Genomic DNA, 14,981 nt, shown 5'->3' on the forward strand with positions numbered 1-14,981 from the left:
TTGAAGATGTTAAATTTGCCCATTTTCTAAACTTGAAGTTTGTTCTGTGTGAGAAAGTAAGTGTTAAGGACTGGCTTGGTTTTTTACACAATTCTGGAATTTCTGTTCAATAAACTCAAACTGATTCATGGGATATGCACTCTTGATAAAACAGATTCTTTTACTGTCATTGCTTTTTGTCCCTTAAATATGTAAACTTTGCCAAGGCATAAATTCTTGCACTTAATATACCAAAAGGAAAGTTTTATTAAGCCACTGAGGTACACCTACAGTTGGTTTCACTGCATGCAGAGCTTAAAGTGGTTATGAATTTTGGATTTTATGGACAGTAGTTGTTGTTTCCTTTGGCTCAACTGAAATAATGTCCTGCTTAACAGGCTTAGGTGAGTAATTCTGGCAGATGAGGAAGTATATGTGCTACTGAGAGTCACGTGCTCACTCACTTTAGATGATGACAAAATAGTTGTGTGGTGTTTATAAAAACAGCAAAAAGAAATTCATGCTGTAAGCAGGTTAAATCTAACAAGATGGTGAAGTTTGACTTGTAACAATGTCTTTTAAGAGAAAAATGGTTGTGAGGCATATAGAACTGTATAAAAACATGCTGAACTTAGTGACACACTACAGCCTAGTCATGTTAAGGAAATACAGCTAAATGGAAATGTCCTAAATCTGTTAGGAGAACATGTGAACAGCCAACACCAAAATGACTTTTTTTTTTTTTTTTTACCAGAAAAAAAACAAACCGTAAGTGTCCTAAAGAACAGTACTCCCTATTTATATTGTTAGAAAACAAGTGTTTTATCTGGGAAAGTAACCACCTGCTAGTGCAGCTGTAAAATGAGAGGCTGAATGTATTAACTTTGCACAAACTTAATAGAAATGGAGCAATACTCTTCTAATAAATGGATGCTCTAGGCAACTTAAGTTACTGGTAGTTAGTGAATCCAAAATCTGGCTGTGGACCTGAAGGGGTTACACTCATTACACATATGGAAGCCTATTAAATTTATTAACAATGGGCACTGCCAACTCTGGTCTAATTAAAACATATGTAAATGACATGAATCAAACAGCTTTTCCCCTCTCACTCTCCTGGAAGTTACCTGTTTATATTTGCTTATGGATGAAACAGTGAGAGACATCCACTGCAACAGCCAATGCTCTGACCAAAAAAAAAAAAAAAAAGAGTCTGATTATTTTTACAACAGATTTAATAAAAATGTAGCATCTCAGTGTTTATACTCCAGCAGGACCAGCAGATGTCAGCAGAACTCAAAGCATAACTTTGGATTTTGGAAAGGCAACATTCATGACACTTAGCAGAACTGAAAAAGTTCTGCTGAGCACATTGCAAAATTATAAAACTTTACCAAGTAAGTCTGCAAGAACTTAAAGTATTATTGGAAAAATGTGACCTAACAAACATGCAGATCTTCCAAGTCATCAAAGAATAGGAAATTATACAAAACACAACAAAAATACAAAGAATAAAAATGTTACTAGAACTTAATTTATAATATCTTTTCAGTAAGTTTTTTTATAGTGTAAAACTTTAATATTATGAAGACAGAGAATGTATCAACCGAAGATACTGTCCATTCATCTGGGTTTTTCTGATAACAGTCTAGATAATTGGAAACAGAAACTCAAGTTAAAAATCAGTAAAAAAAGAAAAAAACTCAAGAGAGGGATGCTGAAATACTGGTTCAGTCCAATCACAGACTGATAACAGACAAATTATTTTAATTTTGTTCTACAGAAAAAGTAATAAGTAATACTTTAACACAATGCCTTGACAGCTTAATTTCAATATTTTAATATGAATTCATATGAATTAATATGAATTCATATCCTTATGAATTCATAAGGATAATCTGACCTCAAATCCCACTAACTGGGATGAGACCTGAACAACAAAATTATTTTGACTCCTTAAGTGAACAGGATTGGATTTATCAGGTGTAGCTTCAATACTCTATAGAAGACCCAGTATTCACTGTTAATTCTAGAAAGAGAGTTCTATTAACACTGCATGTAAATTCTTTGAGAACTTTCACAGCATTTCACATAAAACAGATTAAAACCCATGAGAGCCTGAAACTGAGAAGGAGAAATGAGGAATACACAGAAACAGTGCATCCTATAAAACACTGAATGAAAGAACAGTGCACATCTCAGGATAGATGACATTAGAATTCAGCACCTTGTACTGTTGAGTGAGATCCTACCTGCACGGCTAAGAAGCCTAACTGCAGTGCAGAACTCAAGTGTGAAAAACAGCAGTATGGTTATGTCCATAACCACACTGAAAATGACTGTGAAAGCAAGCACACCCATCATGTGGGTCCTGGCAAGTCCCAATAGCTTCCATTCAATTAAATGCTGCTCATGCTGTGTTTAACCAAAGCGTGGCCCACCCATCCAGGATGGAATAATGCACGGGTCCCCTACCCAGCGTGCTTGTTCCTGATGATCTCCCCTCCCTCGATCTCGATCTGCTCGTACAGCCACTTGCGGTCGCAGCGACACTCGGTGCCGCACTTGTTGGAGCCGCACTTGGGGCAGGCATAGAAGCAGCCCAGGCAATCTTCATCCAGGCAGTCACACAGGTCCATCCCGCTGTACAGCAGCAGCCCCTGGCTGTCATACACCTTACTCTTGGCTGGGATAACTTGCCTGTACAATGGAAAACAAACAGGTATTTTCCGTGTTAAAATCCGCTTATTACTGATACCAAGGTGCTGAGATTTTTTAGGCCAGAAGGAAAAAGCGAACTTCCTGGAAAGGAAGTTTTCCTTTCATCTTAACCTGTGTTTTTTGATGAAGTTTTCCTTTCATCTTTAACATGAAAGGTGTGTACAGCTTTCCAGTGGCTAAAAGCTTTGCATCACTTCTGTGAATGCCTCCAGTGCAAAGCCAGGACAGGAGGGGAGTTTGCTTTCTACAGGTGTTCACTTTAGCCCTGTTCATTTCAAAGATACGCGTATCTTACTGTTTTTGGTAACAATTGTAATTGTATCTCCACTCTGTGCCCAAACTAAGCAGAAGAAAGAGAGGCATAGGGAAAGATGTGTAGTTGGTGAGCAGCACATTTAGTGTCTGTTTCTGTCTGGTACAGTTACACTTAATGTGATACAACTACAACGCATTAATGTGATATTTCTTGCGTATTTTGACAAATAGAAAATGTCTTTTTTTTTTTTTATCAGTCACATTAGAAGGTTGTAACTTGTTATCTCGTATTATTCAATTTGGATATTAACTTTGTTTTTCAAAAGGAAGGCAAGATCCTAACTTGCACACTTGTTTACCAAGCGTAACTACCGAGTTTAAAAAAGATGATGATCAATATTTTCAGTGTAGCCTACTTGCTCTTAAAGTATTAAAATTTATCTTATTATCAGGATTTTAGTTTATGCATGTATTAATAGCTACATCTGTGGTCTGTGTAGTATTGTGCCTGACAAACACCTTTTTGTGTTTGCCTGAAATATGAACTGTAAGCTAACATTTTATCTTCTCTTTTATTTATCTCAGGAATGAGATGGATCATCAACATCCCTAAAACCAAGAACCCAATCCATACACACACAAACATCTACACAGATAATGTTACAGGCTGACCATTGAGGCTATTCTATTTTCAAATGGAAGTTAATGTAAATACAACTAACAAATTACCTGTCTGAATTAAACACTGAGATTTTTGTTTGCCTTCTTTTTTCCCTTTTACTGGTCTCTGGAGTGAACTCCGTTTGTCGTCCTGGGTTAGCAAACTGGAGTGACTTTAAAGCCTTGGCTGTACGCCCCTGAAGGAAGAGAAAATGTCACTTAATTATAAATACAAATTAAAAAAAGATCCAGTCAAGGGTATTGTAATAACCTAGATGAATTCTTGACCTATGATTCTATGATTTCCCAGGAGAAACAGCTTAAAATCTTTATGCTGGAGAACTATTCCTGTATCTGACCCCAGCAACACAAGCTTTGTAGTAGCAGTTTTAATCAATGCTTTCAAATCATCCTCCTAATCACACTGACATATAATTGAAAATCACAGCAAGGGAACAGCTCCTAGGATGCAACTCCTCTTTGCTCAGGGTGCATACAGGCAAGCTCTTGCTGTTTTGGTTGCCCACACCACAGGTTCCGTGTGCACAGCTGGAACTCTGCACCCAGCAAGGCACCAGCCTCACTCCAGGCTCAGCCCCTGGAGAACTGTTCTCCCACGCCCGTTCACCAGTGCCCCTGACCAAATGCCACGGCCTTCACAGCCCAGACACCACAACAGGAGTACACTTAATGCCCCTCACTGCAGGCTCATTTTCTAACGAACTGCAAGAGAAACACCTTTCTTTTGCTTTTAACTGAAGAGACATCTTTAGAAGCAACTTCTGCAGTGCTTGGTTTCAAGCACAGAGTTTGTTGTTTGCCAGGCTTGAATAACAGCTTAAAATACCAGCAGCAGCCTGGTATTTACATGAATTTATAAGAAGACACAATTTTTCAAAATTTAGAGGCCGTATTATTTAATTAGAGAAGATTTTTAAAGTCCTCCAAACAAAGGTTTAAATACAGTAAACTCCTGTACATCTAAAAGACTACATCCTTTCTTATTTCTATGAGAGACAAATTTAATTTCTTTACATAGTAGACTCTAATAGCTTGCAGAGTACAGAGGGGATGGGAAAGCTGATCCATATACATACATCTGGATCCAGCCTTCTCCTTTGTCGCTCCTCAGGTTCCACATCCACACTTCCATTTATTATCTGCATACATTTGGGACAAAGCTTCCAACCTGGAACAAACTGCCTTCCAAACTTGGCACTTAGAAAAGCTGCATCGTCTAAGTCAATTGCTCGCAAGTTTTTCTTTGATAGTTTTCTGTGGATGTTGAAGGGGTCACAACAGGATTTCTGTAAGTCTTCAAACCGTTCAATGTAAATTTTGGCATGGTGGAGGCAGATTGTGTTGCTCTCTGACAGGGTTATCCCAGTCCTGAGCTGAAGCAGCAGCAGGTCAGATGAAGAGATGTCTTGTTTGGTCTTGAAGCCGGTGTGACGGGTGTAATAGGTCTTATGGCATTCATTGGTGGCTTGGAGCTGAACTCCAACTGAACAAGGATCCATTTTACTTTATCAGAATGTCTCTCATCTGTTTTGCCCAAAATAAATCTTTGAAGCCTTTAGGAGTTTCTGTGAAGATCACCCTAGAGAAAGCATTAAAATCCATCAGATTTGCAATGCAAACTTTTATCCATAAGTCTGACATACTGGATGTAAGTAATTTAAAAAACATGTAAAGAAATTATAGCCTTCTAGTCTAGATAAAGCTAAAAAGATAATAGATTTATTCTGGAATCAAACCATGTATTTTCTATTCCTTTCAGAGGCTTTTTTTTTTTTTTTTTTTGCTAAAATAAGTATCTATTCAAAATGTTTAGTTGCATGACTGTCTCAAAAGCAATCTGGGAGCAAGGTACAAAGTCACACAGCAGCCTGCTCTTGTCATTGGTTTTCCTGGGGACCCCCTCTCCTGGGACAATCCCTGCCAGCCAAGACCTGACTGCCCACAGAAAGGGACTGCTGATGGCCACACATTTTACCCATCCTGTTTCCAAGGAGCTTCTAAAGGGGAAAAAAGCTGCAGAAGGTGGGCTGCACAGGCTGGCTGGAGTCAGTCAGCAATTCCCACCCAGCAGCACTTTCCATGTGTATCAGGTGCAGGCCAACACCCTGGATCAAACCTGAGCCTTTCCAAGAACCAGGCTGGGCTATGCACCAAGATGGGCAGCTCCAGTTGTGTGCATTTTTGGGGTCATGTGGCCTTTGTGTGCAGCCCTCTGTTGGGCAGTTATTTCATAGTTATACACTAACATCAAACCAAATTACCAAATGCCAAGTGAGCTACTGCAGACTGATGTTGGAACCCTGGTTGCTGAGAATTTCAGACTTTCTATACTGGCAGGCACTGGCCCCCAGGAGAACTCTGCATGTGACCTGAGGCTGTGGAGAAACTTCTAAAATTGAATGACAGAACTGGGATTGCGGGTGTGGAGTTTGAATAGTGGTGTAGTTTGAATCACATGGTGAAAAACTCAAGAGTTTAAGGTTTTAGAATAGGGCAGTGGCTGGTCCTTCTCCACGGGTTTGGGTGGTTTTGTGTAATTGGATAAAGCAGTCCACATTGGTTATTGGGTTAAAAGTAACAATAATTTAGATGTCACACTCTGTTTGTTGCTAGCCCAGTGATGGCCCTAACACACCACAGCCTGAGCCCATCTTGCACTATTTTCACCTCAACATAAAAAGAAAGGAGTAATTTGCTCTCAAATCCTCCAAGAACCTTAATTACAATGAGAGTAGCTTAACTGGTAGGTTTATGTTCACCTATACCCTGTTCTGCAAAGGCAAAACGCAGACAAATGGAAAAGCAGGGTACTGGTTGTGTCCGAGAGGGAGTCAAACTATTCACAGTGGCTGGTGTGTGAATGATTTTTAAAATCTTTTTTAAAAGACCACCTATCAAACTTCACCATCTTAGTGAGCCAGCTCTAACGACAATCTTTTTTTGTTAGCTGCACAAAGTTTGTGTTCCAAGCCAAGGTAACTGGAGCCGTAAATGAGCAAAGTTCACTACAGCTGAATTAACATTTTAACAGCATTTAGGCAATACTAAGTAACTTTACTCGAAAAAGTCTGTTACATCACGCCTGCTTCAAGTGCTAAGGTGCATTTTTGACCGATTCCTGTGTGTGAGGTGGGGCTTGTGTGCATGGCTGAAACTCACCACATCAATAGACAAGTGACAGTCTGAATTTTCAAAATTAGCACATGGATTTTAAGTCAGGACTCTTGGACCATGTTCTTATAAGAAACCTAATTTGTCTCCTAGGGGAAAAAAAATCCCCAAATAATTATTACAACGTCAGGTATCTCTTCTACCCGCTGACTATGCTACGTGGTATTCCCTACATTAAACTGCAGAACATCTCACGTCTGTCACCTGGCTTTGTTCAAACGACAGTACTGCTGACGGAACTTAGGGATCGCTTAACGCGCAGCAATTCTCGCTGGCAGCTTCAGCGCGTTCCCTCCGGGCGGCAGGAGCACGCCGCTGCTTTTCCTGCCAGCTCACCGGGGCGGAAGGAGCAAAGCCAGGCCCCGCGGCCCGCAGGTGTGTGCCCCTGCCGACGGCCGCCCGGCGCTGCCGCAGCCCGAGCGCTGAGGGGCCAACAGCGGCGAGGAGGAACGGGCCCCACACGGGCCTTCCAACGCCCGGGCACAGAGCCCGGCCCCTCGGGGCCGCCCCGGTACCTCCCCGCGGGCTGTGTGCCGCCGTGCCGGTACCTCTCCGCGCTGTGTGTGCCGCCGTGTGGGCTCCCGGCCTGCGCCCGGTCCCTGCGCGCCGCCGGCGGGCGGCGGCCATCAGCGGCGGCTGCGCCCCCAGAGAGCGGGGCGGGGGCGGCACTTCCGGCCGGCGGGCGGCACTTCCGGCCGGCGGGCGGCGCTTCCGGCCGGCGGGCGGCGACAGCGGCACCTGGCGGCGCGGAGCCCGGCCTCAGGGGCCCGGTGTTCGCCGGCCTTTCCCAGTGTTCCCCGGCCTTTCCCGGTGTTCGCCGGCCTTTCCCGGTGTTCGCCGGCCTTTCCCGGTGTTCCCCGGCCTTTCCCAGTGTTCCCCGGCCTTTCCCGGTGTTCGCCGGCCTTTCCCGGTGTTCCCCGGCCTTTCCCGGTGTTCCCCGGCCTTTGCCGGTGTTCCCCGGCCTTTGCCGGTGTTCCCCGGCCTTTGCCAGCGCTTCCCGGGGCCGGTGCTGAGCGAACGCGATCGGCGCGGCCGTTGAGCGGAAGGTCGCGGCCTGCTGCAGGCTCCGCCGGCACTGACCGGGCTCGGGGCCGGACCGGGGCTCGGGAGTGCCCTGTGCTGTACCGGGAATGCCCTGTGCTATCCTGGAATGCCCTGTGCTATCCCGGAACGCCCTGTGCTATCCCGGGAATGCCCTGTGCTATCCTGGGATGCCCTGTGCTATCCCGGAACGCCCTGTGCTATCCTGGGATGCCCTGTGCTATCCCGGAATGCCCTGTGCTGTACCGGCAGTGCCCTGTGCTGTACCGGCAGTGCCCTGTGCTATCCCGGGAATGCCCTGTGCTATCCCGGGAGTGTCCTGTGCTATCCCGGGAATGCCCTGTGCTATCCCGGGGGTGTCCTGTGCTGTACCGGGAGTGTCCTGTGCTGTACCGGGAGTGCCCTGTGCTGTACCGGGAGTGCCCTGTGCTGTACCGGGAATGCCCTGTGCTATCCCGGAGTGCCCTGTGCTGTACCGGGAAGCCCTGTGCTCTCCCGGGAATGCTCCGTGCTATCCGGGGAGTGTCCTGTGCTGTACCGGGAATGCCCTGTGCTATCCCGGAGTGCCCTGTGCTGTACCGGGAAGCCCTGTGCTCTCCCGGGAATGCCCTGTGCTATCCCGGGATGCCTTGTGCTGTACCGGGAATCACTTGTGCATCCCCCAGGTCCCTCAGACTGTATTCCACACCTCACCCTAACCCTGAAATCAGTGCTTCAGGAGATACCCAGTGTTCTAAAGCATTGGAAGCTTTAATATATGGGAGTAACAGCCTGTAGGTTGTTCCATTTGCTGTTTCTCCACTGACCACTAAAGAAAACCATTGTAAATTCCATATGTTAAGTTATGCAGTGGCTCAGTGATGACAGAGAGACTGTGAAGTGCTGTCATTCAAGAAAGCCTCAGTAAGGCTGCTTCTGCTGACTTGTGTGGCTTAGGATGAAATATGTGGAGTTAATGAAGGGGAATAATTCATGAAGGAGATAACTTGAGATACAGGTTGTGACATCAATTTGTATTACATAAATATAGGAAGAGCAGTGAGGTGTATTCACTTTTTCACCGTTAGTGTCAATGTGTGAGGCTCACTGTGTCAGGCTGGTTTCAGGTTATTTGGGAATTGTAACAAACATGCCAGCCATGGATTTAGACTGGTTTTGGTTGATCACAGTAGCTTTCCTCTGTAAATGGAATGGTGCCTTAATGAGGGAGAGCTTTAGGATTTAGTGTAAAAGGATTCTAGATGAAGATGAAGGGGAACTTGAACAGGAGCTAGACTGGGTGTGGTGGGAATATTCTCATGTATTCTGGTGATACTGGGTGAGTAGGGGCAGTGTGTGGTGATTGGGAGTGGGGCTGATCCTCATCCCCAGTGGGTGCAGCTGTGCAGGACAGGTGAATAAAATTGCAGGTGAGGAGCCAGGGAGTGCCCAGGTGTGCTGGGCAAGCACACAGGGCCCAGAGGCACACAGGGGCAGTGCATCAACAGGAGGGGATGAAAGGCTGGGCTGAAGAATAGAAAGATCAGCTACTTACAGCCTTCTGCTGAGGTGTGCTGTTGCTCTGTTTTGGTTGGAGCTTTCTGCAGTTGCATGGTGACACTTTGTGGATCGTGGCCATCTCAACTGTGACCTTTGCTGCCACAGGTATAATTTAAATTTGTTTCTCTGCCCATGCAGGCTGACTTCATATGCCATTTTCACTCATGAGGACATCTGAAATAGGAAATATGTGCGTCAAGGTAATTTTTAATGGATTTTGTGTTGAACAGTAGTAGAAGTCCTACTGTCTCTAGTTTGTGTCTGCTCACTAAGTCAGTGATTCATGTGTCCCTCAGTTCCCCCACATGTAATAACTGAGTAAAGCAGTATTGTGATACATGATTGCTTAAAAAATATTGTGGTTTTCCATTGCCCTCATTTCCAGACTTAAAGCAGAGACAGATTTGTTGCTGACCTGCAAAAAACTTTGTGATAGACTCAGAAGAAAGGTGTTTCTAACTCTCTTCAATATAGTGTAAATTCTAGGTAGCTCATCTCAAATTTCAAAGGTGATCAAGTAATAATTTTTCATTGCTTTACCTGTCATTTGGACATTGTTGAGCATTATTTTAAGATCTTACACCTTATCCAAAAAACCTCCCAGAGATTCTGTTCACCTATGTGGTATCCAGTTAGTCTGGTCTAGAAATCAGCAAGATACTGGAAAGTGTCAGAGATTTAATTGCTTTTTCAGTTTAAGCAAGTTTGAGGATGCTGTTAAAATGTTTTTTATTAAAATGAGACAGGCTAAGGTATTCTGCTGATATAGAATCACTATCTCATAAAGTGTTTTTTTTTTTTTTTTTGAGCTTTAGTGTCAAATGGAAATAAAATGTTGATATTATTATATTTGGCATATTTGGTTTAAAAAAAAACCCTGAATATAATTGTTGTTATATATTTTTGCTACCACCAGGGATCCTATTACTTTTCTTCAAGGCAAACGTTTCTGTCTAGTTCCTGCAAAATGTGCTGGAACACCAAGTAGGCATAGATGTTGTCTGCTTTGATTTTCTCTATGATTTTCTTATAACATATATCTGCTTTTTTAAAAACATGAAACCAGAGATGTAGAAAGCAATTGTTGCAGAGGAAAAGGCAGAAAAAAAAAAATGATGGTTTTTGTACGGAGCATTTAAAAATAAATTGAAAAAGGAAAATAAGTAGCCTACATGAGCTTTTCCTTGTGTAGAAAATGTGATGCCAAGTGAGGTATTTTATCTAAAAGTCATCAAGTAATGTTACAAAGAGAGCTGTTTATTTCACACCAAATCTTTAAGTCATGGAAAGCCTGGGTAATACCATAAAACTCATTTTTAAAATCTTAAAAATTACCTTAGCATGCTAATAAGTTTTATTTTGTTAGATATGGATTTAATGGCATGCATGTACTAGCTTAAATTCCTCTGTGGCCTAGTTGTTCTGGTTTTTTTATTTTAATTTGGTAATGTTATAAAGAGTTCTGATTATTTAAAAAATTTGCATTTACGTTTTGGCACACAACTGTTGAATATGTGAGTTTGTATTATGTAGAATTTTTGGGGTATCTAGAAATAATAGAAATTCTGTCAGGCTGAAAAAAATTGAAGTCCTCCTCAGCACTTTGATTATTGCTGTCTCACAAAGAGAATCCTCTGCTTTACTGGCACTGACCTTGGGATGCCTCTTTGGGAATCTTCTGCCCTTTCCAGGCTGATTTCGAGACAGTCCTTATAAATTTATGGCCTGGCACATTCTCTGCTCAGTGAGATCTTTGTGTTGAGAAGGATTTTGGCTGCTGCTTTCAGCCTGCTCCTCTTGTCTGAGCAACTTCCCAGATGATGCAGCATCACCCTGGTGCTATTCTGTGTTCTCTGCTTTGGGGCTGAAGGCAATGAGCTCAGAAACTTGGATGTCAGCTGTCCTTTGCAATTGGTGCAGCCACTCTCTGCCAGTTTGGGACACAAGCCCAATGTTTGGGAGTTTCGTTTACCCGTCTCTAAAGGTATTGAATTTATTTCTGATTCAAAAAGCAGGGCCATTACTAAAAGCAATCTCATTCACTCTCCTTCTAGGCACTTTCAGAGCAGCTAATCCTTGCAGACCTGAGACAGTCAATGCTTACTCACTGGTAACAGGCTAGGGTGCTCAAGGAATTTAAGATTTGTCTTTTCCTAAGAAAAATGCCCTCTCTGTGCTTGGCTTGATGGAAAATTAAGGTTGTTAATCTGACAGCTGGTGAAGATTCAAGAAGGGTCTACTTTTTTTTTTTTAATTGGTCCATGCTGAATCATTTGTCTGGGTGTTACTTCTCCCCAGTGCACCCTGATGTCCCAGGGAGCAAAGAGGTCACAAATAAATCATGTGTGAGTGAGCTTTGTCAGTGTGAGTGTGGGTTTATGGATCACGCAGCACTCCAGGAAGCCTTCCACGATTTTTACCTGTTAAATAGTCGGGCTTGATTCATGGTTACTCAGCATTTCTTTTATGCTGTTTGCCATTAAATAAGGCTGCCTTAATTGAACACCAAAGCTGGGGAGAAGAAACAACAGATGAGCATTTAGGTCAAGAATTGTCAGTTCTGTAGCTGCCACCAGCCAGTGTAAAGCACTTTAGTTAAGCCCTAATTTTGGGAAACTCATCCAGCAAAATAGCTAGTAATGATTATTATTAGCCATTTTCTGGAAACTCTTGTGTATGGTATTGTCTGTAAAGGAAGATGTTTTACTGTGTTATTTCTATTAAAGGAAAACATTTACTCTATTGACATGGCTATACTGGCATAACACTGCTACTATGGGTAGCTGGTGCATACTATATTTAAAAAGGATATTTTCCAGGGAAAATCATATCTGTCTTAACAACCACCAGTTGGTTATCTGATTGAGAAGGTCCTAGGCAATATTACTTGGGGAAGTTGAATGGCTTGCGGAAATCCTGAAGCAGACCAGTAGCAAAAAAAGAATAGAACCTCACAAACCTCAGGGTAGGCTTGAGGTCTCCTGTGCAAGGTTTGGTTGTGTCAGTTGTGCTGGTGTAGTTCACATGGGACACGTGTTTTAGAATGTTTTAGTGCAAGAGCATCTTTGCTTACCAAGTTTTCTATGCCTAACACACAGGTCCTACCACACTTCCCCAGTTCCACTCAGAGAACAGCAAGTCCCAAAATGTTTGCGGCAGGGAATGTCAAAAACTGACATTTGACTATGAAGCAAGTTGCACTTATTCTTGTCTTGATATTAAAATAGTCACTGCAGCTGGGTGTATGCACAAACCAATCAAGAAATGTTTCTGTGGACTTAGGTGGTTTTTTTTTTCAGTCCTCTTCTCCTGCAAGGGTTGGGCTATGTGAGAAGTTCAGTAATTGTTCTTCAGTTCTGCCATGCTCTGCTCCGTGACTCACTGTACATCAAAATTTTCTGTCAGCTGTAGCTATGGGAATTACCATGGTTCCTTGAAATCCTTTTAGAAACAAGACAGTCATCCCATGAAACCTTTATTGAAATCAAGTTTATTTATATCTTTTCTATTTTTGCCTTTGAGAGTGTTTTTTTTTTTTTCCTCTCAACATTGTTACATTGTCCATCAGTTTTATGGCCTTCTGACAAATCACTGACCTAAAACAACACTGTTTGCCCCCTGATTTCATGCCTCATTATGTATTTGGAGAGAAAATAGTCCAGTTGTCTGCAATTGTTAGGCCTGTTAGCAGCTACCCACAACTACTGTGAATAGTCCCGGTCTAAACCTAGTAGTTTTTGACTTGCAGAAATGAGTGTAAACCCATCACATATTGTATTAGGCTGTGCTTTATAGAAGTATTCAGACAATCAAATTTTGGATGCTTTGTCCTCTGTCATTGTTGTTTTGAAAGATAAACAGGGAAAGACTCTGCTAAATGATGAAAGGAAAGTCAAGTGTTTCCCACTCCAAATAAAAACCACAGTAAAACCTGTTCAACCTGAGCCCACTGTGTGGATGTACTTTGGATTAGCAAAACCAAACCAAGGCTAGTGCTCATTATGCTTGAGCTAAGCAATGTATGAGTCAGTCTACAATTTATCTAGTGTTGCACAGTGTATTAGGAGTTGCAGCAAGTTTTCTTTATAGATTTTATTGAATCCAGGTAACATAAGAGGACACCTCAGCTTCCAGAGGAAGTGAATGTAAGTTAATGCTAGCAGGTGTGCAGACAGAAGAAAGTGTAACTAATCCTAAAGGTGGCTTAGAAGTTCTTAGTTTTGACAGCAATTATAAGCTTTGGTTTTAAAAATTAAATCTTTGCATCTTACACCTTTATTCAGAGCTGAAATACAGGAAAGGTGATACTGTGGAGCACACAATTAAAATTTCTTTGTGAAGGCAGTGACATTGTATACTTCATTGAGACTTCTTGTTTCTCTGGGTTTTTAGTGCCATTCCAGTGCCATCATGGTGGCTGAGGGGAAGGGGGATGTCCTGTGTGTCCCCAAAGTGTTGAGGGGAGGCTCCAAGCGTGTGTCCAGTCCCAGGTTCCCAGGAGCAACTGGAGCCTGCTCCAGGCTCAGCAGTGAGTTGCTTTGAGTGTCCAGGGTACATTTTATTCTATATCTCAACACCCCTTGGAATATTTTCAAACAGCTTCTTGAGGCAGCTTATACTATCAACTGGCTTTACTTCTTGATGTCATAACATTCTTCTCTTTCCAGCCAACCTCAAATGTTCTTTTAAAGCTTTTCCCTGGGTAGGTTGAGTACCAGCTTCACCATAATGGTGTGCTGTCATTTTATCTGTAATGGTTTTCTCATGTCTGTCTCTCACAGCATGTTAGTCTGCTGGTTTGATTCTGACAAAATTCCACATTTCCCCAGTAATATTTCTGATATAAGCATTCCCTGTCCTCTAAGGAATCTTTGTTGCTATCATAGGTCAAAGGTTTTGTTTCTTGTGACCGTAATATGAATTTGCTATGCTCTAGAACCACTCTTACAGTGTAAAAATAAATTATTCACCATTTAAATAATTTTTTTTTTTTTGGAAAGCCCATGGTTTCCCTGAACTTTATAGGTAGCAAATTGTTAGGAGTTTTTGCTTCTATTTCTTGCTTTGGACCAGCTCGGTGCATTTCTCAGCTAATTGAATTGCTTTGTACATCCTTGTCAGTACCCATTTTTCATTGTCAGGGTACTGTGTTGATTCTCTGTTTATGTAGTACCATCAGTGTTTCTGTGTGACTGAGAATAGAATATTGTTTTAGTCACTAGCAAGGTATTTAAGCTCTTTTTTTTTTTGTAGTTGAGACATTTTAAAAATTCATTGAGATGTTTTTGTAGTTGCTGAGGCATCCAGCCTCCTCCAAATCTGGTTGCATTAGGAGGCATGACACACTTTTGCACTGATAAAAATGTGCTCAGTGGTGACTGAAATCCCAGAGAAGTCAGGCTTTCACCATGTCGTGGGGTTCATTTTGATTCTGACGTTTTCTTCAAGAAGTTCTGAAGTGCAAAGAACAGTTCTGTTACTGGGAGTGATACCATTTTATCCAGACTCTAGATGCTCATGCCTTAGCAGGAACAAAAAGATTCCCATTATGTGATTGTCCAACCGATGTCTAGTCATCTGGACATGATTTCCAG

At 42.4% G+C, this 14,981-nt stretch overlaps 1 protein-coding gene across 2 annotated transcripts; it reads right to left on the bottom strand.

Annotated features, from left to right (window-relative positions):
- Positions 1-1,197: 1,197 nt before the first annotated feature.
- ARL14EP (ARF like GTPase 14 effector protein) lies at positions 1,198-7,486 on the bottom strand. 2 transcript variants are annotated; one of them, XM_021536713.2, is made up of 4 exons: positions 7,356-7,486; positions 4,713-5,215; positions 3,685-3,812; positions 1,198-2,679 (listed from the first exon to the last, which is right to left on the bottom strand). In XM_021536713.2, the coding sequence occupies exons 2-4, from the start codon at positions 5,133-5,135 to the stop codon at positions 2,451-2,453; spliced, it is 780 nt and encodes a 259-aa protein (XP_021392388.1). In that variant the 5' UTR covers positions 5,136-5,215; positions 7,356-7,486; the 3' UTR covers positions 1,198-2,450. The 2 variants fall into 2 exon arrangements, with proteins under 2 accessions (XP_021392388.1, XP_077640521.1); XM_077784395.1 differs by lacking the exon at positions 7,356-7,486 and adding an exon at positions 7,144-7,328.
- Between the last annotated feature and the right edge of the window lie 7,495 nt (positions 7,487-14,981).

This window comes from Lonchura striata, chromosome 6, assembly GCF_046129695.1.
Source record: "Lonchura striata isolate bLonStr1 chromosome 6, bLonStr1.mat, whole genome shotgun sequence".
Classification (NCBI taxonomy): Eukaryota; Metazoa; Chordata; class Aves; order Passeriformes; family Estrildidae; genus Lonchura; species Lonchura striata.